Raw genomic sequence first — 25,458 nt, 5'->3', positions numbered from 1 at the left:
AAAAATGAGAGAAAGAGAGAGGGGGTGTGTTGGAAAGGGAGAGAGAGAGAAGAGGAGGGGGTAAAAGGATGGGGAGAACAGAATGGAAAGGAAAAGAGTGAGTGGAATGGAAACAATGAGGGAGAGATAGTGAGAGAGAAAGAGAGAGAGGGGTGAGGTGGAAAGGGAAAAAAAGGAGGGAAGATACAGAGGGAGAGAGTAGGGGAAATAGGTAAAGGGAGGAAAAAGTGAGGAAGAGGCAAGGAGAGAAAGACAGGGAGGAAAGAAAGATTGAGAGAGAAAGTGAGAGAAAGAGAGAGGGGGGTGCGGTGGAAAGGGGGAGAGAGAGAGGGAGAGGGGGTAAAAGGATGGGGAGAAAGGAATGGAAAGGGAAAGAGTGAGTGGAATGGAAACAATGAGGGGGAGATGGAGAGAAAGAGAGTTAGGGAGAGAAAGGGGAGAGATAGTGAGAGACAAAGAAAGAGAGGGGTGAGGTGGAAAGGGGGAAAAAAGGGGGAAGATACAGAGGGAGAGAGTAGGGGAAAGAGGTAAAGGGAGGAAAAAGAGAGGAAGAGGCAAGGAGAGAAAGACAGGGAGGAAAGAGAGATTGAGAGAAAGAGAGAGGGGGTGTGGTGGAAAGGGAGAGAGAGAGAGAGAAGGAGAGGGGGTAAAAGGATGGGGAGAAAGGAATGGAAAGGGAAAGAGTGAGTGGAACGGAAACAATGAGGGGGGAGATGGAGAGAAAGAGAGTTAGGGAGAGAAAGGGGAGAGATAGTGAGAGAGAAAGAGAGAGAGAGGGTAGGAAAAAAAGGGGGAAGATACAGAGGGAGAGAGTAGGGGAAAGAAGTAAAATGAGGAAAAAAAGAGGAGCGAATTGTCTGTCCCTGTGTGCCCTGCGATTGGCTGGCAACCAGTTCAGGGTGTCCCCTGCCCACTGCCCGAAGATAACTGGGATGGGCTCCAGCACCCCCGCGACCCTACTGAGGATAAGGGGTGCAGATAATGGATGGATAGATAGATATATATTTACATCTGCTTTTGTGTGATCTGCTTCCACGGGATCTCTAATGCCCCCTGCGGGACCAATTGGGTACTGCAACTCCTGACCATCCACCACTCCATGCAGCCGAATGCAATCTTCTATCAGCCATCTGGGGGTGCAACTCGGCCCTGTAACTTGCGCCCCCTTGTGTGTGTTCAGATATTGTCTATCCAGCCCAAGCAGAGACGGTGGAGGACATCACGAAGGATGACGCCCGAGGGACAAACACGCTTCACATCGCCTTCAATCACCAAAAATGGCAAAAACGGCTTGCTGCTTCGCAAATGTCCTCCAATGATCGCAGAGGGGGTGACGGTGCGGCCATGTTGGCGGGGGCCCTCGTGGCCCTCGTGGCCCTTCTGCTTTTAGTCTCTGCGGGCGCCGTCCTGGCGCTGGCTGTGCACAGGTGGCGCTATTGCCAGGGCGGACGGGAGCGAGGGCGGCCGAGGGGCTTGCGAAAATCCCTGGAAGGTCGGCTCGGGTCCGAGCCCGTCCTGGTGGTCAGGATGCAACGTTCCTGCGACGCCTCAAAAGTCTGACGCATCGAAAAACGACGGACAAACCACTTCTTGCACAAATCAGATATTGTCAAACAGGCGGCCCGCGGGCCAGATCAGGCCCGCTAAGGGATTGATTGCAAAATGCGTATTTTACTTTGGCCAGTTTTTTTAGACATTGTGAAAGAGTTGTAAATGTTTGCTCCACTCGGGAACCAAAAGAGCCGTTTTTAGTCAACTGAGCCGAAAGAGCCACTTTTTGAAAAAAAGACGGAATTCCCATCACTACATCCCATCACGGGTGTCAAACAGGCGGCCCGGGGGACAGATCAGGCCCGCTAAGGGATTGAATCCGGCCCACGAGACAACGCTCAGAGAAGCGCAAGAGAAAAACAAGCTGCGGGTTGAAATAGGTCAACTTGATGTTGCCGAAGCCAGGTGCCTCGAGCAAAGACACTGTACTTGTATTTCTTTGTATTTTCTTCTTTCTCTCTCTCTCTCTCTCTCTCTCTCTCCCTCTCTTCCACCCCCTTTCTCCCACTCTCTGTGTCTTTTTCTCTTCCTTAGGTGCTCTTTATCTCTTTCTCTCTCTGTGTCTCTTTTTAACCTCTTTTGCTCTAACTTCATTTTTTCCTTTTCTCTTTTCTCTTCATACCCTTCACGCTTTCTTTTCTCTTTTCTCTCCTTCTGTCTTTCTATTTCTCTGGATTTCTTTCGTCCTCTTCCTTTCTTTTCCCCCTCTCTCACAACTTTTTATCTTTTGTTTCTCACGCTCTCTCCCTCCCTCTCCTTTTCTTTCTTTGTCCCGCCCTCTCTCCTTTTCCCTCCCTCTTTCTCTTATTTCTCTATCTCTCTTTTTGTTTCTCTTTAATCTACTTCTCTATTTCTCTGTATTTCTCTCTCTCTCTCTCTCTCTCCCTATTTTCCACCCCTTTTCACCCACTCTCTGTGTCTCTCTTTTTCTCTTCCTTAGGTGCTCTTTGTCTCTTTCTCTCTCTGCGTCTTTTTAACTTCTTTTCTCTAACTTCCTTTTTTCCTTTTCTCTCTTTTCTCTTTCTCTCTTCCTACCCTTCGCGCTTTCTTTTCTCTTTTCTCTCCTTCTGTCTTTCTATTTCTCTTTGGATTTCTCTCTTCCTCTCCCTTTCTTCCCCCTTCTCTCACGACTTCTCTTTTTATCTCTTTTGTTTCTCACGCTCTCTCCCTTTTTTTCTTTCTTTATCCCGCACTCTCTCCTTTTCCCTCCCTCTTTCTCTTATTTCTTTTTCTCTCTTTTTCTTTCTCTTTAAACTACAAGTCTGGCCCCCGACAGAATGTTTGTTCCATCGTGTGGCCCCTGAGTTCAAATGAGTTTGACACCCACAAAATGTCAGTATCATCTAACAAAAGATACTTGATTCAAAAATGCAACCCTCATGTAATAGTTGTAGTAAAACAGCTGGGCCGTGCAACCTTTCCAATAGTCTCATCTCATCTCATTAGCCGTACCGCTTATCCTCATTAGGGTCGCGGGGGGGCTGGAGCCCATACCAGCCATCTTCGGGCAGTGGGCAGGGGACACCCTGAACTGGTTGCCAGCCAATCGTACATGAGCTAATTTATTCCAAATTGAAACCCTAACAAGTGCTGCAAGAAATCCACTCGAAGTTAAGCTGAGGACTTAATGATTTGATCGACCAAATTGGAGTTAATGTTGCTCACCGTTATTATTTACAGACCTTGTGTGATTTCTCAGATCTGTAGAAGCGCACGAGGAACATTGATCGCAGCCAAATACTCCATTCATCAATGCAAATTCACTGATACAAAAATCACTTTCATCGGCTTCCAATGTGAAGTAAAACGACATTTTCATACCTGTCAAGCTGTAGGTTTTTGCCGTACAAAGTACGTTTATGATGCATTTTAAGACGTGTACGACGTACAAGAAAATCTGTACGGAAAAATGCAAATTTGTCCATTATGGGTACCAATCCGGTATACACCGACTATTATCAAACGGCAAATCAATCGAGTCAAACGAGTTGGCCGCGGTAGCCTCTATCTCGGTATCGTTTTTTTTCGTTGCGAACAAATCGAGCGGTTGGATGCTACTGTGCGTATGCCGCCTGGGGATTTCCCATCATGCATCATTACATGGTAGTTGTGTAGTAAAAGGAAGTCCGTCTCTTTTTCAACGGCTCACTTGCTTTGATGCATTGTACAGTGGAACCTCCGTTTTCGAACGCCTCTCAGTCCGAACGAATCGGTTCTCGACCAAAAATTTCGAGAAATTCTTGCTTCGCTTTTTGTTCAAAAAAATCGAAGTTTGAACGCCGGTACGCTAGGGTGCGATGCTGAGCGGCGTACGAGTGTAGATTGCCCCCACCCCTCGCGAAGAACTGTTGTCACGGCAACGCGCACTCCTTCTCTGAAGGAAGTGTTTTAACCCCTAATTATGCCTCGGAAGAAGGTCGGTGCAAGCAGCAAAGTTCCTACAGGTGAAAAAAGAAGAGTAGTGCGTACAACTATTGCATTTAAGAAAGAAATAATAGCGAAATATGAAGAAGATGTGCGAGTTTCCCTTCTTTCGAGGGAATAGAGCATGGCTTCTGCAGACCACCACAAAGGTAAGACATCCTTTTCATAAATCTTTTCTTTATCCTTTAACCGCTCACCACTTGTTGTGGAGACCCGGGTGCTAAAGGACATGTAAACGACCTGATTTTTTTATTTTTACATGTTCATGTTAGCGTAATCTTTCGTACGGAAGATTATGATAACGCGGACGTACGGTTAGCCTGGGTTAGCTTCATGTTTACGTTCATGGTAAACATTCAGGGCGTTGGAACGGATTAAAACGATTTTACATTACTTTTAATGGGAAAAACGATTTTCGGTGATCCAACAAATCGGTTTTCGAACAGGGTTCTGGAACGGATTATGGTCGAGAACCGAGGTTCCACTGTATTACGAATCATTATTGTTGTATAAAGAAGTTAAGAAAAAAAGGAAGTATAAAAGGAGGAAATGAAAAAAGACAGGTTTGGTGTCATCCCTTTAATCAGCACATTACCAACAATAATTGAATGCAGAAAATGAATTCACAATTTGAATAAGAAAATGTATTATTCTACTTAATTCTATTTGCATGTATTTTTTCCTTCTACAGCGAACGTCCAAGCTGCTTCATTTTGGAACTTTTTTTTATAATAAACCTCATTCATGTCAAACAACTCAAAATGTGAATGAACAATATATGATATCACGAAACACATGTACACTATAACATGTTGAACTACATCAATAAACACGTTTAAAAAAAATATGGTGTAAGATTATTTTGTATTTTGTAAGGGAAAATACGACATTTTTGGAGCCCTGGAGCTTGAAAGGTATGAGTTTAATTCTGACGTTATCATTGCTGCGTCTTGTTTGTATGAAAGTGTAAATACATTTTGTTCAATAAAGCATTTTAAAAAAAACATTTTGTTTATCGGTCTATCATTGGCTGAACAGGAAGATGACGTCACGACAACACGCTAGGCCTTTTCCGGCGTGCTTGACTTCCGGCTTCCTGCAAATTCCTGCAGATTCCTGCGTGCATTTCGGCCTTTGTTTTTCTTCTGTCGGACTCACCAAAAACACCAAGAAACTAGCCACGAAGCGCAATTATGGCCACGGCCGCGTCGCACAGTGAAGACGTGAGGAAGGAGCTGACTTGCGCCATCTGCTTGGATTTCTTTCACGATCCGGTCATCCTCAAATGCGGACACAATTATTGCCGCTATTGCATCTGCCTGCACTGGGACGAGAATAGCTTGGACTACGGCTACCAGTGTCCGCAGTGTCGAACGGTATCATTCACATTATTATACGCTTTTTATTTGAATGTCTGACTCCTGTTTGTTGTTGTTTCTTGTAGTTTGCCATTTATTTACCTTAGTCCAGGTTGAGTGGTTAGCATCTTCAAAGAGAATCAAAGAGTATCTTTGTGACGTCAGTTACACTTCAAAGAGACATTCCTCTGAAGTAGTAGTTAAGTCATGTTTATTTGTATAGCCCTTCCTTAATAATAAAGCTTCAAAAGGCTGCACAAACCACATACTATGATGACACCATCCCCTGATCTAAAACCTACATGAGGGCAAGGAAAAACTCAAAAACCTCAAGTCAAATCAAGTTTATTTGTATAGCCCTTCCTTATTCACAAAGAGCTTCAAAGGGCTGCACAGACCTACATGAGGGCATGGAAAATCTCAAAAACATGTCAGATCAAGTCAAGTTATGTTTATTTATAATGCCATTAATCACAAGGAGTCTCAAAGGGCTGCACAGACCACAGATTTTTGCAAACTACAGACTATTATGACAGCATCCCCTGATCTGAAACCTACATGAGGGCAAGGAAAAACTCAAAAACCTCAACATGAGGAGACTAGAGAAACCTTGAGAAGGGACTGCACATCAGAAGATCCCCCTTCCAAAGAATAACAAATAATACACAGATATTCTCAACATGATATATAGGCAGGGTTAGGTAGGGTTACTTTAACTTGATTACTTTCAATTACTTTTGGATTACTCCAATATAAAATATGCTAATAAAAGACAAAATAAACTAAATATGAATAAAATGACTCCATTTTGTGCAGGCTTGGGGAATAACGGAATACATGGAACGGCAAAAACGATGTTGGCAAGCTGTTTGGATTTCTTTTCATTTTGTTTCTGTCGCATTTTATGTTCGTTTTGCCGGAGATCAAAGAGATCAAAGCCAGGAGAGAAAGCTTACCAAGTGTTATGAGTCATCATTTTAGATTTGATTTAAACATTTCCACTGAGGTTGGAGATTGAATCTCAGGGGGAAGAGCATTCCACAGCACCAAGGCCCCCAATGGGAAACACTGTCGGATTTCTTCTTGGCTCTTGGTATCACTAGTAGACCAGTGTTTTCAGAACAAAGGCTCCGGACCGGAACATAGGGGGAAATTAATCCTGAAAGATATGAGGGAGCAAGTCCATGCATGATTTGGTACAATACCAACAGAACCTTAAAATCACATCTTAAGCAAACAGGGAGCCAATGCAGGTTCGCTAAAATCAGGGTCATGTGATCAAACTTTCTTGTTTTATTTTTAGAGATTAGTTCGAATTTTAGGTGCTTTTCTTCCTATTCAAATATACTGGACTTCAAAAGTCTTGTGCACATTTGGACCTGCCCCCTGTCTGACGTGTTCTTTAGATGTTTTTGTGTCACCAATCTATCGCCGTGAACGTCTGCTTTGAAAAACTTTGCAAGTCGTCTTTTTATTGGCAGTATCCACTGTCCAGTCCGAAATACTCCAAAACTAGAAGTTTTGCTATTTGTAGTTGATGTCATCTGCGCCATTTCAGTATAATGTTGGCGAAAACAATCGTGTGCTTCTGGGATTGTGGCCGAGTCGTCGGGAGAAGAAACAAGAGCTGAAGAGAGCAGTTCTGTTGAGGACTTGTATTTAAAACAACAAACAAAATAAGAACAAACAGAATATTCTGGTCTCGTGAACAGGACAAATTATTCCCTATGCAAGCATAGAAAAACGGCTGACCACTGCTTTTATAGGAAAGGCGGTGCGGTTTGACTAAACTTACTAGAAAAATGAAACTTATCTAAAGTAAGGAAGTCACATCTTCACAAAAGACCTTTGTTAAAGACTAGATCGGACTGGATCCTAAAGGTGGATTGATAAGATTATGGCTGACTTATCAGAATACCTAAATACTTTCTTCTAATTTATGGATAAACGTAAGGTGCATTTATTACAACTAAGTGAATAATGCGATGATATAAGTAATGATGTGCTGATTAAATAATACAAGTAATAGAACTGGAAAACTCATTCAATCTTGACTACATATTCAGTGACATATTATAATCAGGGGCAGCACGGCGGCGCAGTGGTTAGCGCGTGTGCGGCACAGTTCTAAGGTCTTGGGAACCTCCTGTGTGGGTTCAAATCCAGCTACCAGACTGTGCGGAGTTTGTATGTTCTCCCCGTGCTTGCGTGGGTTTCCTCCGGCCACTCCGGTTTCCTCCCACATTCCCAAAACATGCATGTCAAGTTAATTGGCCGGTCCAAAATTGTCCCTAGGTGGGAATGAGCGAGCGAGTTGTCTGTCCCTGTGTGCCCTGCGATTGGCTGGCAACCAGTTCAGGGTGTCCCCTGCCCACTGCCCGATGATTGCTGGGATGGGCTCCAGCACCCCCGCGACCCTACTGAGGATAAGCGGTGCAGCTAATGAGATGAGATGTTATAATCCGGGTTGGGTAGGGTTACTTGAACTGGATTACTTTCAATGACTTTTGGATGACTCCAATACCAAATATGCTCATAAAAAACAAAAGAAACTAAATAGGAATAAAATGATGACTCACAACACGTGGTAAGCTTTCTCTCCTGGCTTTGATCTCCAGCAAAACTAAGATAAAATGCGACAGAAACAAAATGAAAAGAAATCCAAACAGCTTGCCGACATCAATTTTGCCCTTCCATGTATTCAGTTACTGCACAAAATGGAGTCATTTAATTCCTATTTAGTTTCTTTTGTCTTTTATTAGCATATTTGGTATTGGAGTCATCCAAAAGTCATTGAAAGTAATCCAGTTAAAGTAACCCTACCCGACCCTGTTTACAGTTGTGATCTAATCGTGTCTGAATTTTGATGTTGACGCTGGAAAAAACCTAGCAGTCGCCATTTTGAGCAAGAGAATGTGATTAGCCGTAGCTTGCTAACTAGCCACTTTCACACTTAATGAGGAGTGTGGCGCTAATGAGACACTTTGCTAATCCGCCCATTGTGCACACCGATGACCTTTTGGCAGATTTTAACAGGAAAAAAAAACACGCAGCAGCATACCAATCTCTCGCCGTGTGCCTGAATTTTAAGCAGGCTTCGAATTCACGTTGTAAGTGCAACACAAACTAAAGCGGAAAACAACATTCATTTTTTGGAAATTTCAATAATTCGCAATTAAACTGTTCCCATTACTGTGCCAGGGAAGTCGAACTCATTTTAGCTCGGGGGCCACACGATAGAACAAACATTCTGTTGGGGGCCGGACTAGTAGATTCAAGAGAAAGAAAAAGAGAGATAAATAAAAGAGAAAGAGGGAGGGAAAAGAAGATCGGGACAAAGAAAGAGAGAGAGGGAGAGAGTGTGAGAAACAAAAGGGATAAAAAGAGGGGAAAAGAAAGGAAGCTCTCTGCTCAGGGGGGGCTTTCTTGGCACGCCCATGGGAGGAGTCGGCACGCCATTATGCGGGGAGAAGATGGCCAATAGGAGAGAGCTAAAGGACTTCAGAAGAAGGCTTCACACAGACTCCAACGACACTAATTCATGATAGTCTGTTTTCGATGGAGTACACTTAGTTAAATTGTTAATGAAATGAAATCTGCCCCCGTGTGGAAATGTCGGCTTTCGTGTTCATCTTTTCCCTCAAGAAACGAGCGCGCATGAATTGTTGGTTGTGTTTGGTTCATGGAGTCAGATAACTCATTCGAACAATTTGGTAAACGCTACATTTTGATATTAATTCCCAACACTATTTAAGCCTATCCTGTCCTTTATCATGATCAAAGCCAGGAGAGAAAGCTTACCATGTGATGTGAGTCATCATTTTATTCATATTGAGTTTCTTTTGTCTTTTACTAGCATATTTGGTGTGGGAGTCATCCAAAAGTCATTGAAAGTAATCTAGTTAAAGTAACCCTACCCAACCCTGGTTACTCTCAGCAGAGATTCTATTCATGTAGGGATGCGTTTCTCTGATGGAAAAAGGGGTCTGGCGACAAGGGTCTGTTGTGGAATGTGGATAATAATCAATGATAAGTATGTAGGTATCTGGTGAAGGTCGTGGGATGACGTTGTTGCCGGGGCGGACGACCTTCACCAGATATCTCAACTTTATTTGGGAACACTATACAGTGCATCCGAAAAGTATTCACAGCGCTTCACTTTTTCCACATTTTGTGATGTTACAGCCTCCTTCCAAATTGTATTACCGTAAATTCTGGACTATAAGCCGCTACTTTTTTCCCCAAATGTTCAGCCCTGCGGCTTATTCGGTGAAGCGGCCAATTGATGGAATTTTTCTAACGGCCACCAACGGCGCTGGAGTATAAAATGTAAGATTTAAGACCAGTAGATTATGTGCTCCAAGAAAGACTGCAACCTCTACGTTTAAGCATACTTTGTGAGGTTGAGGTACGTTCCGATATTGAGGAAGACGCCCTTGATGGCGATAGTTATGAGGAGGAAGTTGAGAACGATCTACCGTGAATTTCACAATTAAGGCATGCTTTTTTTTAACAGGTACGCATGATACGTTGCGAGCGTGATCCTAAGTAGCGTGTTGCTACCTGTCACAGTCACTGTTTGGGATGAAAGTTATATTATTATTATTAAAGCTTTGAAAACTCTCTCGGTGTACCGTATTTCTTCGTAAATATGTGTAACCATGTATAATATGTATTTGCAACTGTATATTTTTGTCATGTATTTATTTTAGAGATTTATTCTGTTATGTGTTCTACGAGCGAATCAAAAAGAAGGTGCGGAGCAAACGCGGGCTGATCGGAAGTGGGGTAAAGCTGAGTTACCGGTAGATCTGTCTGTTGTCGCAGCGGACAATAGTGGATATATATTTTTCCCACCCTTTGGAAATATACATTTTGTTTCCTTGGATTACTTTCAATGGGACCCCGACTTTACAAGTCTGCATCATACGTTAATTACGGGTATCATTTTCCATTCATGATGCCGACCGAGAATCTAGGTTTGTGCATTATCTATTAAGTTACAATCGTGGAACTTTCAGAATGGTCTGAGTTAAACTTGTGATTGTGTCACGAGTTCTAATGCGGGCACACGCGGCTTATACATAGGTGCGGCTTGTGTAAATACAAAAGTGGCAAAACACCTAAAAAGTGGCGGGTGCGGCCTATAATCAGGTGCGCTCTATAGTCTGTAATTTACGGTAATTTAATCTCATCTCAAAATTCTACACAAAATACTCCATTATGACAATGTGAAAAAGTTTTTTTTGGACTTTTTTTGAATGTATTAAAAATAGAAAACTAAGAAATCTCATTTACATAAATATTCATAGTCTTTGCTTAATACTTTGTTGATCCACCTTTGGCAGCAAATACAGCCTCAAGTCTTTTTGAATATGATCCCACAAGTTTAGCACACCTATCTTTAGGCAGTTTTGCCCATTCTTCTTTGCAATAAGTCTCAAGCTCAATCAGGTCGGATGGGAGACGTTTGCGCACAGCCATTTTCAGATCTCTCCAGAGACGTTCGATCGGATTCAAGTCTGGACTCCGGCTGGGCCACTCCAGGACATTCACGGAGTGGTTCCGAAGCCAATCTTTTGAGATCTCGGCTGTGTGCTTTGGGTCGTTGTCCTGCTGAAAAATGAACCTTCGCCCCAGCCTGAGGTCAAGAGCGCTCTGGAGCAGGTTTTCATCCAGGATATCTCTATATATTGCTGCATTCATTTTTCCTTCTATCCTGACTAGTCTGCCAGTTCCTGCTGCTGAAAAACATCCCCACAGCATGATGCTGCCACCACCATGCTTCACTGTAGGGATGGTATTGGCCTGGTGATGAGCGGTGCCTGGCTTCCTCCAAACGTGGCGCCTGGCATTCACACCAAAGAGTTCAATCTTTGTCTCATCAGACCAGAGAATTTTGTTTCTCATGGTCTGAGAGTCATTCAAGTGCTTTTTGGCAAATTCCAGACAGGCTTCCGTGTTCCTTTTACTAAGGAGTGGCTTTCGTCTGGCCACTCTACCATACAGGCCTGATTGGTGGATGGCTGCAGAGATGGTTGTCCTCTCTCCACAGAGGAACGCTGGAGCTCTGACAGAGTGACCATCGGCTTCTTGGTCACCTCCCTGACTAAGGCCTTTCTTCCCCGATCGCTCAGTTTAGAAGGCCGGCCGGCTCTGGGAAGAGTCCCGGCGGTTCCAAATGTCTTCCATTTACAAATAATGGAGGCCACTGAGCTCATTGGGACCTTCAAAGCAGCAGACATTTTTCTGTATCCTTCCCCAGATTTGTGCCTCAAGACAATCCTGTCTCGCAGGTTTACAGACAGTTCTTTTGACTTCATGCTTGGTGTTTGTGCTCTGACATGCACACTCAACTGTGGGACCTTTATATAGACAGGTGTGTGCCTTTCCAAATCATGTCCAATCAACTGAATTTGCTGCAGGTGGACTCCAATTAAGCTGTAGAAAGATCTCAAGGATGATCAGTGGAAAAAAGATGCACCTGAGCTCAATTTTCAGCTTCATGGCAAAGGCTGTGAATACTTATGTAAATGTGATTTTTTAGTTTTCTATTTTTAATAAATTCAAAAAAAGTCAAAAAAAAAACTTTTTCATATTGTCATAATGGAGTATTTTGTGAAGAATTTTGAGATAAGAGATTAAATTTGGAATGAGGCTGTAACATAACAAAATGTGGAAAAAGTGAAGCGCCGTGAATACTTTCCGGATGCACTGTAAAAGCCAGTGTTGAACGTCTGGAACTTCGAACGTGTCCCGAATGCAATAAAGCGAGTTCCCTTTTCGACATATCTCCTCTCTGCGTATTTTTTGGGGCGGCGCCCAACGACGTTCTTGCCAAAAGGTCGACGGTTAAATTCATGTCTACTATTTCTATGATCGACTCCTCGTCGCGGCCCTCGCTTCAAATAGGGGTCGATGTTTGTTTTCTAAAATGTCTGTGAATTATTTCCCTCTAGATTTTCAACAAAAGGACCTTCACTAAGAACTACCTGGTGCAGAACCTGGTCTCCAAAATGGAAAACCTGGTTTTGGCCCCTGCCCCCCGCAAAGCCCCCAAGACAGAAGACCAGTGCGAGTTTCACGGCGAAGACCTCAAGTTGTATTGCCAGACGGACAAGAGGGCCATTTGTGTGGTATGCCGGGAGTCGCGGGTACACAGGTAAGCTTTCGGGACATTCACCCGTAGGCCTGCGACCGACCTCCATTTTAATATACCGGTCGTCGGATAATGATTCGTTTCAGAAAAGAAATATCCTGCATTTTGTGAAGTGTATTCGACACTAACACTTAGCTCCGCCTCCGTATGTGTCATTTCTTGCCTGTGATTTGACGGTTGCCACACGTGGATGCCTGTGCAATCATTTATTGTGGGAAGTTTCTGCCACCTTGTGGGTGTTTTGCAAAACGACTACTACTAATACTACTAGAATGCTGTTACAGACTTTTTGGACTAGTTTACAGGCTTGAGGCTTCGTTGCTGTCATGCACTTTCCGGAAAAATTTCACCATGTTACCTTGTGTTCTCTTTTATGGATGTTTTCCTATGTTTGTGTACTGTAACTCAATGCTAAATCTATTCCACCCTGGACATCCTGGTAGGGGGATGACCACTTGTGAGGCCCCTTCTCAAGGTTTCTTTTTTCTTCACGCTGAGTTTTTCCTTGCCCGCATGTTGGTTTAAGATCAGGCGATGGTGTCATTGTAATCCTGTGCAGTCCTTTGAGACGTGGTTGTGATTAAGGGCAGTGTTCTGTTTTTTTTTTAACAAAGATTTACCGCACTCCCAACTTTTCGTCAGGCAGGTCCGCTATTGTTGTTTTGGTCTCGTGGTTCAAGTTTTCGGCTGCACGCTGATCTCGGCCAACGAGATCTCGTTGCTTCGAGATTAAATCATTGTTGTGGTGGTTGTTGTCAAGGGAAGGTGAAGGCTAAGTATGACTCCGAAAAAAACTGTTAGTATTAGGTGAAAATCAACACAAAATTGGTAATTTCTTCAGTGTCAGTAATAAGTCGAAACATAATGCAGAAAGTGATAACAACGGCAATAATTCCGGCACGAAAAAAACGGCGGAGAAATTCTTGGGAAGATCGCGAAGGCAAGGAAAACACGTGTGTTGAAGCAAACGATTCGATGAAAGAAAATAAACAAAAGAATACTCCTAAACAAGAAAAGGACTTTTCTGCCTAAATGTACTCAATTATATTCCTGGTTACGCTATGAGGAGGATGATAATGGATTGGACATTGAGAAGGCATTACGACTGTGGCGGGACAGCAAACCACGAAGAATATATGAACTGAAAAATCTAAAGTGATAACCGCTTTGAATCACCAATTAACTGTGATGATTAAAACTGAATGAAAATAGAGATTAATATAATTATTTCAGCAATATTATTTTGTGTAATGTATAATATTGTTGTGACCTGAAAAATCTGAAGTGATAACTGATTTGTATTACCAATAAACTGTGATGATGAAAACTGAATGAATATATAGATTCATATGATATATTTGTTGCCGATTTACAATTTCAACCTCGATAACACTAAATTTTGTGGACCCATAGATCTCTGTTGGGACCCATAAAATTTTGAGCATGCGAGTCCCTGGGACCCATCACTTTTCACAGCTCAAATGAACACTGTAAGGGCCAAACCAATAAATGCGACTTGACTTGACTAATGCTGGTCGCTAGATGGCGTGTGAGCACAATATATAACAGTAAGAAAAGTGAAACTTTTGTAACATAAAAAGAACAATGAGTTACTGTTAAATCTTCTTGTGACCAGACTTCCCGGCACCAAAGCGAAGGCCATCTCGATAAATAGATTTTTTTTTTTTTATTACCCTGCAGTTTAAACCTTGTATAGCAAAATATTCACGCCATCTAAACCGTATCGGTTGAATGTTATTTGAATTTTACTGAGGCGAGTCAGACTTTGTTTTGTTCAACCGTCCAACTGTCTGTGCATCATAGAATAGAATAGAATGTACCTTTATTGTCATTGTTACAAAATGGGTTGAACATATTGTGACAACGAAATTGGACGTGGCACTCCAGTCTCACATTTTACAGTGAAAACAAAGAATATAAAGGAACAAGGAAGAAGTTTGTATTGTCCTTGTTGCCAGACAGAGATGGCCGGATCCAATTAGATGTTTGATATTACTGTACACACGGTTCAGTGTTTTTTCCCTGGTTACTCAGTCCACTTATTGAATGAATGTGGGAAGTACAGTCCTTAAGCATGCCTGATTAAAGTCCCTGGCGACGATATGTTATATCATTGATACAACACTGAGCTAAACCACCGAAAGAAGGACCGTGACCTCAGGGAAGGTGTAATAGAAGCATTCATTTCCTCTCTGGATGGTGAAAACTGCAAAAGTACAATACAATGCATTGAGACAACGTGTCTATTGCTCTGCTAAAATAAAGTTGAACTTTACATCTGTGGGACGGCATTAGCCCAGGAAGTAGAGCGCTCGTCTTGGGATCAGGTTACGATTCCCGGCTCCTCCGTGTTTTATGCCGCAGTGTCCTTGGGCAAGACACTGAATCCCTAGTCCCCAATAGGAGGTATTTGCCTTGCATGCCTGAAGCTGCTATCGGTGAGTTAGTGTGTAAAAGTGAAAAGTGTGAAGCACATTGTGAAGCGCTTTGGGAGGTCTCCATTGCCTTGAAAAGCGCTATAGAAATGCATTTATATTTATACAATTGTTTATACATCATATAAACAATGTTTATTTGAGCTGTGAAAAGTGATGGGTCCCGGGGACTCGCATGTTCAAAAATCTATGGGTCCCAACAGAGATCTATGGGTCTCCAAAATTTTGTGTTATCCAGGTTGAAATTGTAAATCGGTGAAAAATATATAATAAAAATCTATATATTCATTCAGTTTTAATCATCACTGTTCATTGATAATACAAATCAGTTATCACTTTAAGATATTTCAGTTCACAACAATATTGTACATTATACAAAATAATATTGCTGAAATATTAATCTATATTTTAATTCAGTTTTAATCATCGCAGTTAATTTGTACCGTATTTTCCGCACTATAAGGCGCACCTAAAAGTCTTGTTTTTTTTCAAAAGCTGACCATGCGCCTTATAACACAGTGCGCCTTATATATGGCTCAATATTAAATTCGCAAGGTCTCGCAACTACGAGAAACAGCCGCCGACTCCATTTTTCGCGCTGTGCATACTGGGAAATATTAAAGAACGATTCTCTTTCATACGTGCATTTGTATAAAAAAAAATGGCTCCTGTAAAGAGACACGCGTACAACGCCGAGTTTAAACTCAAGGCGATCAGTCACGCAGCACAACACGGCAATAGAGCGGCAGCGAGAGAGTTAAACATAAATGAATCGATGGTACGGAAGTGGAGAAAGGATGAAGATAAGCTCCGCCAAGTAAGGAAAACTCAACAAAGTTTCCGTGGCAATAAAGCAAGATGATGAAGAGATGGTCAATTCGAACACTGCAGAAGAAGAATTCGAGGGATTCGTCGATGAGGAGCTTATAGAGTGATCTTTGTTTTTCTTTTGTGTGTTTACGTTTTACATTTTACAGTTATTATGTTATTGCTTTATTGTTATCGTTTTGCACTCGTTGTTTTTGCACATTACGAGTGTCACTTTATTGCGATTGCACTAACGTTTCATTTAAAATAACAGTATCAGACGTTTTTTTTTTGCGTGTTGACTAAATGGAGGAAAAGTAAAATGATATGCCTTGATGTTGTTCAAAGATGTTAAAGATGTGTCACGAAAATGCTTTACCTCAGAGAAAATAATAAAACGGCTGTTTATTTATTTTGGGAGTGAATGGAGTTATGGAAAGCTTGTTTGTTAACAATAAAGTTTGACCTTTTTGAATGTTTTGTTGACATTCCCTTTAGCGTGGCAACATCTAGAGGTTGCATAACGTAACTACATTCTCTACTGTAGTCAAGTCAAGTCACATTTATTTACCGTAAATAGCCCTTAATCCCAAAAATGTCTCGAAGGACTGCACAGGATTACAATTACAAAATTGCACAATGACCTGATCTTAAACCAGCATGCACTTATAGCGCCTTATAATGGGGTGCGTCTTATGTATGGCAAAAGTTTTAAAATATATCATTCATTGAAGGTGCGCCTTATAACACGGTGCGCCATATAGTGCGGAAAATACGGTAATACAAATCAGTTATCACTTCAAGAGTTTTCAGTTCACAAAAATATTGTACATTATACAAAATAATATTGCCGGAATATTAGTATATATAATTCATGCAGTTTTAATGATCACAATTAATTGGTAATCCAAGACAGTTATCACTTCAGGTTTTCAGTTCATATATTCTTGGTGGTTTGCTGTCCCGCCACAGTTGTAATAATAATAATAATAATAATAATTTCCTTTGTATTGTCATTCTTTGTAACAATGTACACAGAACGAAATGTCGATACACCTGACCCGTTGTAGCGAGTCGATGCAGCCGCAGCCAGAGGGCAATGCCTTCTCAAGGTCCAATTGCGGCAACGGAATTTCCATAGCTAATTTGTAGTTTTCATCGTCGTTGTGCCGATCCAATGTGCTTTTCTGAAAGTTCGTATTGCGAAATGATTGATGCGATCCAGTTTTTTTGTCACGCTGGGTACACGCATCACAGAACATGCAGCCTCCATTATCATCCTCCTCATAGCGTAACCAGGAATATATTTTAGTCCATTTTGGCAGAAAAGTCCTTTTCTTGCTAGGAGTATTCTTTTGTTTATCTTCTTTCGTCGAATCGTTCGCTTCAACACACGTGCTTTGCTTGCCGGAATTGCCTTTGTTATCACTCTGCATTATGTTTCGACTTGTTACTGATTACATGTAATAAATGACCATTTTGTGTTGATTTTTACCTGATACTTTTTTTTCGGAGGCATACTTAACCTTCACTTGACGACAAGCACCACAACAATGACGTCATCTCGAAGCAACGAAATCCCGTTTGCCGAGATTGGCGTGCGGATGAAATCTTGAACTGCGAAACCAAAACAACAATGGCGGATCTGCCTGACAAAAAGTTTGGAGTGCTGTAAATCTTTGTTTAAAAAATAAAAAAGTCATCGGGTAATAATGACAATTTGGTGTCAAAAAAGTTGCGTCCCGGGGACGCACGTTGATTTGAGACGATGCGTCCCCAGCAAAAATCATGCGTCTAGGACGCAGGGACGCGGGCAAACCAGAACACTGTATAAACGCTTATAGAAACGTGCGATATTGCTTTGCAATCCAACAACATGGACGGAGATAAATTGGACACGCAAGGGTCCTGTAAGCCATTGGCTTGATTCTTTGTTTAAGTTGTGCTGGAAAAACAGGAAATGACGCAGGAAACCCGGACGTGGAATATAGTCTGATACACTTTTCATCTTGAAGGTCAAATCAACGCTCAGTTTTTATGTAGACAGAGTCGAAATATCCTTGCAGCCCTACTAACATATGCTGCACGCCGTGTAAACACATGACCGCAGAGCGCACTTTTGTTTTTCAGATATCACCAAGTGGCTCCCATCTCTGAAGTCGTCCAAGAAATGAAGGTGAACTTTCGTCCATTGTTTGCAGGCGTGTTATGGAGAAGTCGACCGATTATCGGGCGGCCCGATTTTTTGGAAATTTGACAAATATCGGTATCGGCTTTTTTATTCATTCGACCGGCCGATGAACTATATTTAAATCTGGGTTAGAGGAACAGGCCATAGCTTTGCTTTGAAGTAGTTAGAATAGAATAGAATAGAATAGAATGTACCTTTATTGTCATTGTTTCAAAATGGGTTGAACATATTGTGACAATCAGGGTTGGGTAGGGTTACTTTAACTGGATTACTTTCAATGACTTTTGGATTACTCCAATACCAAACATGCCCATAAAAAACAAAAGAAACTAAATAGGAATAAAATGACTCCATTTTGTGCAGGCTTGGGGAATAACGGAATACATGGAACGGCAAAAATGATGTCGGCAAGCTGTTTGGATTTATTTTCATTTTGTTTCTGTCGCATTTAATGCTCGTTTTGCCGGAGATCAAAGCCAGGAGAGAAATTTTACCACGTGTTGTGAGTCATCATTTGATTCATATTTAGTTTCTTTTGTCTTTTATTAGCATATTTGGTATTGGAGTCATCCAAAAGTCATTTCTTTTGTCTTTTATTAGCATATTTGGTATTGGGGTAATCTAAAAGTCATTGAAAGTATTCCAGTTAAAGTAACCTTACCCAACCCTGATCGTGATATATGTTGAAATCGCATTATGAAGGGATAATGTGACTGGTGCGATGTGACGAGTCGGCATAGCAGAGTAGCGGGTGGATGCAGACGGAAACGGGGCCAGCCTCAAATAACGACTTTGACCCGGTATGGACGGATTTCCAGGAGGAGTTGAGACTGCGCCTGAGGTCCCTCAACGCTTTGAAGGCGGACTGCGTGGAAGTCATGGGATCGGACGAACGCACCAAAAGCGACGTGACGGTAAGCGCTAGCGAGCGCGGAGGCGGCGCGGGCTAACCCGCGTGCTGACTCCTCTCAGATGAAGAAGCAGCGGCTGAGAGATAAGGTGGAGGCGGACGTGGGGGCCCTGGTGGAGTTCCTGCTGGACCAGAAAAACGCCCTGTTGGACAGTTTGGAAGCGGAAGGGGAGGGGGTCCTGGCGGCGCTGGAGCGCAACGTGGAGAGAGTGAGCGCAAAGGCGGCCCAGGCCACCGGCTGCATCGCCGACATCAACCGGCATCTCAACGGCCAAACCGATTTCAAGGTAACCATTGGGGGGGGATGGGGGGGTCTTGGGCAAGTGCAGTCCGGTGGCGCCCAGCCCTCGCCATATGCTTCCACCCGGTCTCGAACCCGGGATCTTTTGCGTGCGAGGCCAATTGAAACAGAATAATCGATTAGCTCCCTTTTTTATATATTCAACTTGATATTGAATTGTTTTATTTATTCAATGTATTCTATGAAGTATTTTTGTAACTTTTCCAAAGATTATTCGTTGTAGTCCTGTATTACTATAGTTGTATTTTTTTATAATATTTCTGCTGTAATATTTTGTACTAGTATTTCCATAATATTCGTGGTCATATTCCTGAATTAGTATTTTTGTTGTATAGCATTACTCTAGCAGTGTTTTTTAGTATTTTCTGAAGTTTTTCCACTTAAGTCTTTAAGTAGGATTTCTATTGTAGATTTTTTTAGGATGTTATATATATTATATTACATATATTACTATTGTTGTATTTTTTTATATTCCTGCTCTAATATTTTGTACTAGTATTTTCATCGTATTAGTGGTTATATTCCTGAATTAGTATTTTTGTAGTATAGCATTACTCTAGTAGTATTTTTCTAGTATTTTTGGAAGTATCTCCACTTAAGTCTTTAAGTAAGATTTCTATAGTAGATTTATTTAGGATATTATATATATTATATATTACATATATTTCTGTGGTTGTATTTTTGGGGTAACAGTCTTAATATTTCTGAAGAAGTATTTTTGTAGTAAAGTATTACTCAAGTGATATATTTGAATTATTTTTAGTCTTCCCATTTTCTTTTTTGTAATATTTCTTTAATAGTTTCGAAGTGTTTTTAACATCTCTTTCCGATTTTTGTAGTATAACTGTAGTTGCATTTTTCTAGTATTGCTGTCATATTTTTTCTGTGGCAGTATGTTTGTATTATTTCATGACTGCAGTAGTATTTTTGTAGCGAAAAAAACATGATGTTGTCATGCACTACATTTGATATTTAGTTTTGTAGTATTTTTTTTTCGTTCTATATATTTTTTGTTCCTAGTACTTTATTTACGATGACCATTTTCGTTTGGCCGGCCGTATGAAAAAGCCTGAGGGTCCGCCTGTTGTTCACGGGCTGTAGTTTGCTTACCTCTACGATAAATCTATACAGTAATCTTGCATTTTTTTGCAGGGACTGCCTTCCAAAAAGAACCCACCATAGTCAAAAACCGCAGGGTTCGTAAGAATGCTTGAAATGCTTGAAATGTATTGTTGTGTTTTCAAGGATGGAAAAGTGCTTGAGTTTTGGGTGAAATGCTTGAAATTGTTGCCATGATACTCAACAAGTCTGCTTAAAAATGACACTGACACTGATCTCTTGCAAGTTTGCTTCGCCATGGCGTTTCTTTCAGTGTGATTAACGGCAGCCGGCATAAGTTTGTATGGCATTGAAAGCGTCGTCGCCCATTATGGGATGAATGAATTGTGCAATGTGACCAAAAGTTTTTAGTAGGGGTTGGGGCCAATACTTTTGCTAAGCACTCTAAGTTTGACCACTCGTATTTTAAACACGAAATTTTTGTGTCTTTGTCTTCCATCAGAACCTGGCTCAAATCATCAATAAGTAAGTGTTGCATTTTGGCATGCCGATATTATTTTAGTACTTGAAAAATTTCCGCTAACGAACTTTTGGGCGCCAGTTCTTCGCTGGAGATGTACGACAACGTTGAGCCCGTGGAAAACCGCGACCATTTCACCGATTTCTCGGGACCTTTTCAGCTCATCATGTGGAAGAAGATGATGCACGTGCTGCACACCAGTAAGTCGGTTCCCATCCCCAAAAAACAGAATTTGTACGGGTGCTTGAAATCCTCGCATTTTGAAACGGTCGCCATTGCCGCGATTCCTGGCAGTTTGCGTTGATAGACCGGGCTTTTAAATGAAGAATACGAAATGTGCCTAAAAATGACGCTGATGGTGGCTCCGGTCATCATCGTCGAGTAGTCACGTGAAGCGTTACCGCCCCCTACTGTCGCGTCCGTGAGGACAGGTGCATCAGATTAGTCATGGGGAATTCCGGTTCTTTTTTTAAAGATATACCATCAATAATACTAAATACTTACGGGTATTCGAAATCCTTGAACCTAAATGTTGTGTTTTCGAGGTTTGAGAAGTGTTGGAATTTTAGATGAAGTTCTTGTCATTGCTTGAAATTGTTGCTCTGTGTTTTAGGTTAGGTGTTGAAATTAAGGGTCTAGAGTTAGAAACAATTGTTTAGGTTCCTTATTAGGGTGTTAAATTCAGGGTCTGAAATAGGATTGGGGTGATTGATTATAGAATTTCCTTGTTTTTGGTGCTCCGTATTGCAGACTTTTTCTTGTCTTGACCTGTTCCCCCATGTGCTATGCCAATGCCTCTCTCCCTTTACTCAGGGAATTAATGTGATGAAACCACGATATCAACCAATTCACCAAAAGTAAGTGAGAGGACAAAAAAGGACATTTGCCATCTTTTATGAGATATCTTAAAGCAGGGCTCATTTTTCAAGCGCAAAGGACAGCCATTCTAAAATAACACATTTTTGTACATAGGGTTTTACAGACTCGGTCAACCACGCTAAAAATAACTCGATTTGAAAATAACAATGACTGAGCACAAGTGAGCCATTTTCAGGACAGGTCTGCAAGCACACTGTGGGATCTAAATCAGTCTATTTACAAGTTTCTGACGCTAGAAAAGATACACCAAGCATTTGACTTATTTTTAAACTGCCAGTTGGAGAGGGGCCAGAAGAGGAAGACCTAACGTCCATCTCCTTAGTCGCACTCCCAACTCTGGGGGACCCTCCCCCCCAGCAAACTGCATTTATTTCGGCAGAACAAAGAAAAAGAAACGGTACGCGGGCGGTACCAATATCTGAAACAGAAACGTGATACCATCTGGTTTAAAAATACACACTTTTGTGGAACTAGTTTAAGCCCACTTTACACACACCTCAGCTGACCCCTGTCTTAAAGCTATATTAATTAACTTGGCATTTGCATATATTTTGAAATAGGATATTTTTGAATAAGTTCAGCTCACAGGGGCTGGGATCGAACCGGTGCATGCTGTCGGGCCTCTCTGCCGACCGCCGGTCGCACGGCGCGGCGACTCGGGCCCTTGCGATGTGGGCTTCATTTTCGGCGTCAGGTTGGGAAGACCCAAGTGGAGGGATATGGCTTCGTGAGTCGGCAAAACCCTGGCGGGAGCAATAACGCACGGCCCGTCAGAGATTTTCGATGAGATAAGTCTACCATGGTCATATCCCTCAAGAGGGGTGACAGACAGCAAGACAAACACATACAATAACAAAGAAAATAAAAGGGAAAAAATAGCAAAAAAAACACACACAAAATTTTGTGGACCATGGCCAACCCAAATGCCCAAACACCCAAACAAGTTAGGCACCTCGGCACCTAAGTTGGTCATGCTTTCGTCCCTCCAGATGAAACGGGACACAAGAAAGCGGCCATGTCACTCGGGTCAGGGTGACTCAACACACTCTTCTGTCCGACAGCTTTCGCTGGTTTACCCCTGCCGCATCATACGGGTGCCCAGCCCATCCTTAAGAACGCGTCCACAATCCCACTATCCTTTCACAACACCTCTCCACTCATTCCTATCACCAACAAGAGCTCTAGCTTACATTATATTTCGACCTCTTTCCTGCAGTGCACTCATAACACCATCCATCCACGTCAATGGCGGCCATCCTCTTGGTCTCCTTCCATTGACTTCTGCTCTGTAGATCCTCTTCAACATTCGCTCCTCATCCATCCTCTCCATGTGTCCAAACCAACTAAGTACTCTTATCCAAACGTTGGCTCAGTTCCACTACTACTCCAGTTCCGTCTCTCACAATATCATTTCTCAATCTATCCAATCTTGTCACTCCTAACATACTCCTCAAACACTTCATCTGAAAAAACATTCAATGAGATGAGAAACGCGGGAAATAGCCTTCTCCCCTTTTGCAGTGCCCCAGAACCTGACCCTGGACCCGGACACGGCGCACCTCAACCTGCAGATCTCGGACTTCGACACCAAGCTGGAGGAGGTGCGGGTCCGCGGCCAGGACCCCGACCTGCCCTTGCGCTTCACCCGCTTCTGCGGCGTTTTGGCCACGGCGCAATACTTTGGCGGGCAGCACTACTGGGAAGTGGACGTGCGCGACAAGGGGGTCTGGTATTTGGGGGTGACCACCCAGAGCAGCAACCGCAAAGGCTTCGTCTGCCTGACGCCGTCCTCGGGCTACTGGAGCCTGTGCCTGCAGGACCGCTTGTACGCCAACGAGGAGGACGGCCGCGTCCCGGTGGCCGACTATTGGATCTCGCCCCGCGTGGGCCTTTTCCTGGATTACGACCGGGGCCTGCTGAGTTTTTACGACGCCGTCACCATGAAGCGCCTCTACGTCTTCGAGACCTGCTTCACCGAGCCCGTCTCTCCCTTCTTCAGCCCCGGCAGGAACGACCCGGGCCGCCTCTGCATCTGCCACTACTACTGAGGCGCCAGAACCGCCGAGGAAACGCGGACCCTACCTTCCCTACCGTGAAATCCCGGTTCCGAGTTTCGCTGTTTTTCTTCCGAATGGTTTTAAGTACCCGTAGGGTTTTGAGGGGGGGAGCGTCTGTCAACGCCAAATAGACTGTGTTCATATTTTAAGATGTAAATACATAAATGCGGTTAAAATAAATGACGCATTGCAGGATAACTAAATATAAATTTTCCATATATTATATGTTTTCACAGCGAAAAGGACTCAAACGAGGGGGCGGGGTCAAACTGGCTTCTCACCCATTGGTTGATCTACAAGCGCGACCGAATCACATTTTGCCATTGACGAAATAACCGAAAGCTTTAACGGAAAAATACACGACACATCGGGAAATATATCACAACGTGACAACTGAGAATACAATAAGAAATACATGATAAATGTCAAAATACGCAAGAAAAATGACAAACTACAGAGAAAATAAACTTTAAAACCACAAAATAAACATGAACTAGAAAATACACGACAAATGAGATCATGAATGACAAAACAAGACATTCCTAAATACATGACAAACGAGTAAATACAATAAAATAACGCTAATCTGTTTCTGACGGAAAAACAAATGTCAGAATTGGGTGTGTTCTCGTCTATGTGTTCCTGAACCACTCTGTGTGGTCCAAAGAGACTGATTTTACTTATTTTCTGTTAGGCGGCATTGATAGAACTTTTCTAGAAACGAGCTGAAATAAGTCGCCTGCAACTTTGTTTTATTGTTATTGAAATTTCAACCCCCCCTCCACATTTTCTACCTTGTTTGTTGGCCAATTTCTGGCAGGTCTTTTGTACACTTTTACGCCACTTGACATGTTTCTCATTTCAAAATAAAAAAAAAATGTGGTAACCAATACAGTTGAATTTGAACTTACTCACCCCCGCCAGGCCAAGACCACCATGAATTTTAACACCGTCATGTAGGTTACCCTAGATCTGTGCCATGGTTTGGGGCATCTTGTACAGGAACATGGCCGTGTCAATGCAAATGTGTATCAGGACCTCCTGGGTTCCTTACTTGCGTTCGTGGCCCTATCCATCCTGCAGTCTTCAAAGAGGGCAATGTATGTTCCATGTCGCACAGCAAAAAGGCCAAATAATTTCCTTGAATGAATGGCACAGCCTGCCCAGAGTCCTGGTCTCAAGCCAATAGAGACCCTCTGGAACATCCACGGTGACAGTTATGGTCAAGAAAGTGACTGAAATCAGCAAACTGTGGAGGAGGCTGGAAGAAGAATGGACCAAAATCACACCAGTCTGAGAGACGAGTGCTATCCCGTGACCGCAGATGCGCTCAAGTCCTTCACAGCAGAGGCCTGTACATTCTTAATAGTGCTCTCCTCGAGTATTTCAACCCATGCCTAAGCGACTTAACCTTGACCTGGGAAGCCTATATCATTATAGGTCATTGTCGAATATACCATCTTTAGTAAAGTTATTTGGGAAGGTTTTTGTACAGTAGCTGAACAACTTTATATCTGAAATAATCTCTTTGAATCTGTCCACTTAGGTCAGAGCAAATCGCTACTGGCTTAAGTAACCAATGGTCTCCTCTTAAGCAATGGATCCCATGCTACTGCTGGTGATTCTCACAACATATTACTTGATTGCCTTGAAAAATGGATCAGTATCTTAGGAACCTTACTCTCCTGTTTTAGCCCCTACCTGTCAGACAGGACGCAGTGTGTTAACTACGGCAGTCTGACCTCTAAACATTCTGATGTTCCCTGTGGCGTTCCACAGGGCTCTG

General features: G+C 42.5%; 2 protein-coding genes across 2 annotated transcripts in view; both read left to right on the top strand.

Annotated features, from left to right (window-relative positions):
- LOC148348920 (FRAS1-related extracellular matrix protein 2-like) overlaps positions 1-2,973 on the top strand; it is a 34,501-nt gene extending 31,528 nt beyond the window's left edge. The window contains exon 7 of the mRNA XM_088320944.1: positions 1,181-2,973. Within this exon, the coding sequence (XP_088177070.1) occupies positions 1,181-1,560 (380 nt within the window). The 3' untranslated portion in view covers positions 1,561-2,973. The remainder of the gene's footprint in view (positions 1-1,180) is intronic.
- A 2,068-nt stretch (positions 2,974-5,041) lies between these two features.
- On the top strand, positions 5,042-24,562 carry trim47 (tripartite motif containing 47). The gene is made up of 8 exons (XM_088321448.1): positions 5,042-5,351; positions 12,293-12,495; positions 17,886-17,931; positions 18,765-18,860; positions 18,919-19,143; positions 20,719-20,741; positions 20,818-20,936; positions 23,137-24,562. Exons 1-8 carry the CDS (start codon positions 5,169-5,171, stop codon positions 23,661-23,663), a joined length of 1,422 nt encoding a protein of 473 aa, XP_088177574.1. The 5' UTR covers positions 5,042-5,168; the 3' UTR covers positions 23,664-24,562.
- The last annotated feature ends 896 nt before the right edge of the window (positions 24,563-25,458 follow it).

The sequence above is a fragment of the Urocampus carinirostris genome, chromosome 17, assembly GCF_059441175.1.
Source record: "Urocampus carinirostris isolate Australia breed hairy pipefish chromosome 17, RoL_Ucar_1.0, whole genome shotgun sequence".
Lineage (NCBI taxonomy): Eukaryota > Metazoa > Chordata > Actinopteri > Syngnathiformes > Syngnathidae > Urocampus > Urocampus carinirostris.
Note: the sequence above shows the minus strand (reverse complement) of the source record. Positions and strands in the feature narration are given on the sequence as shown.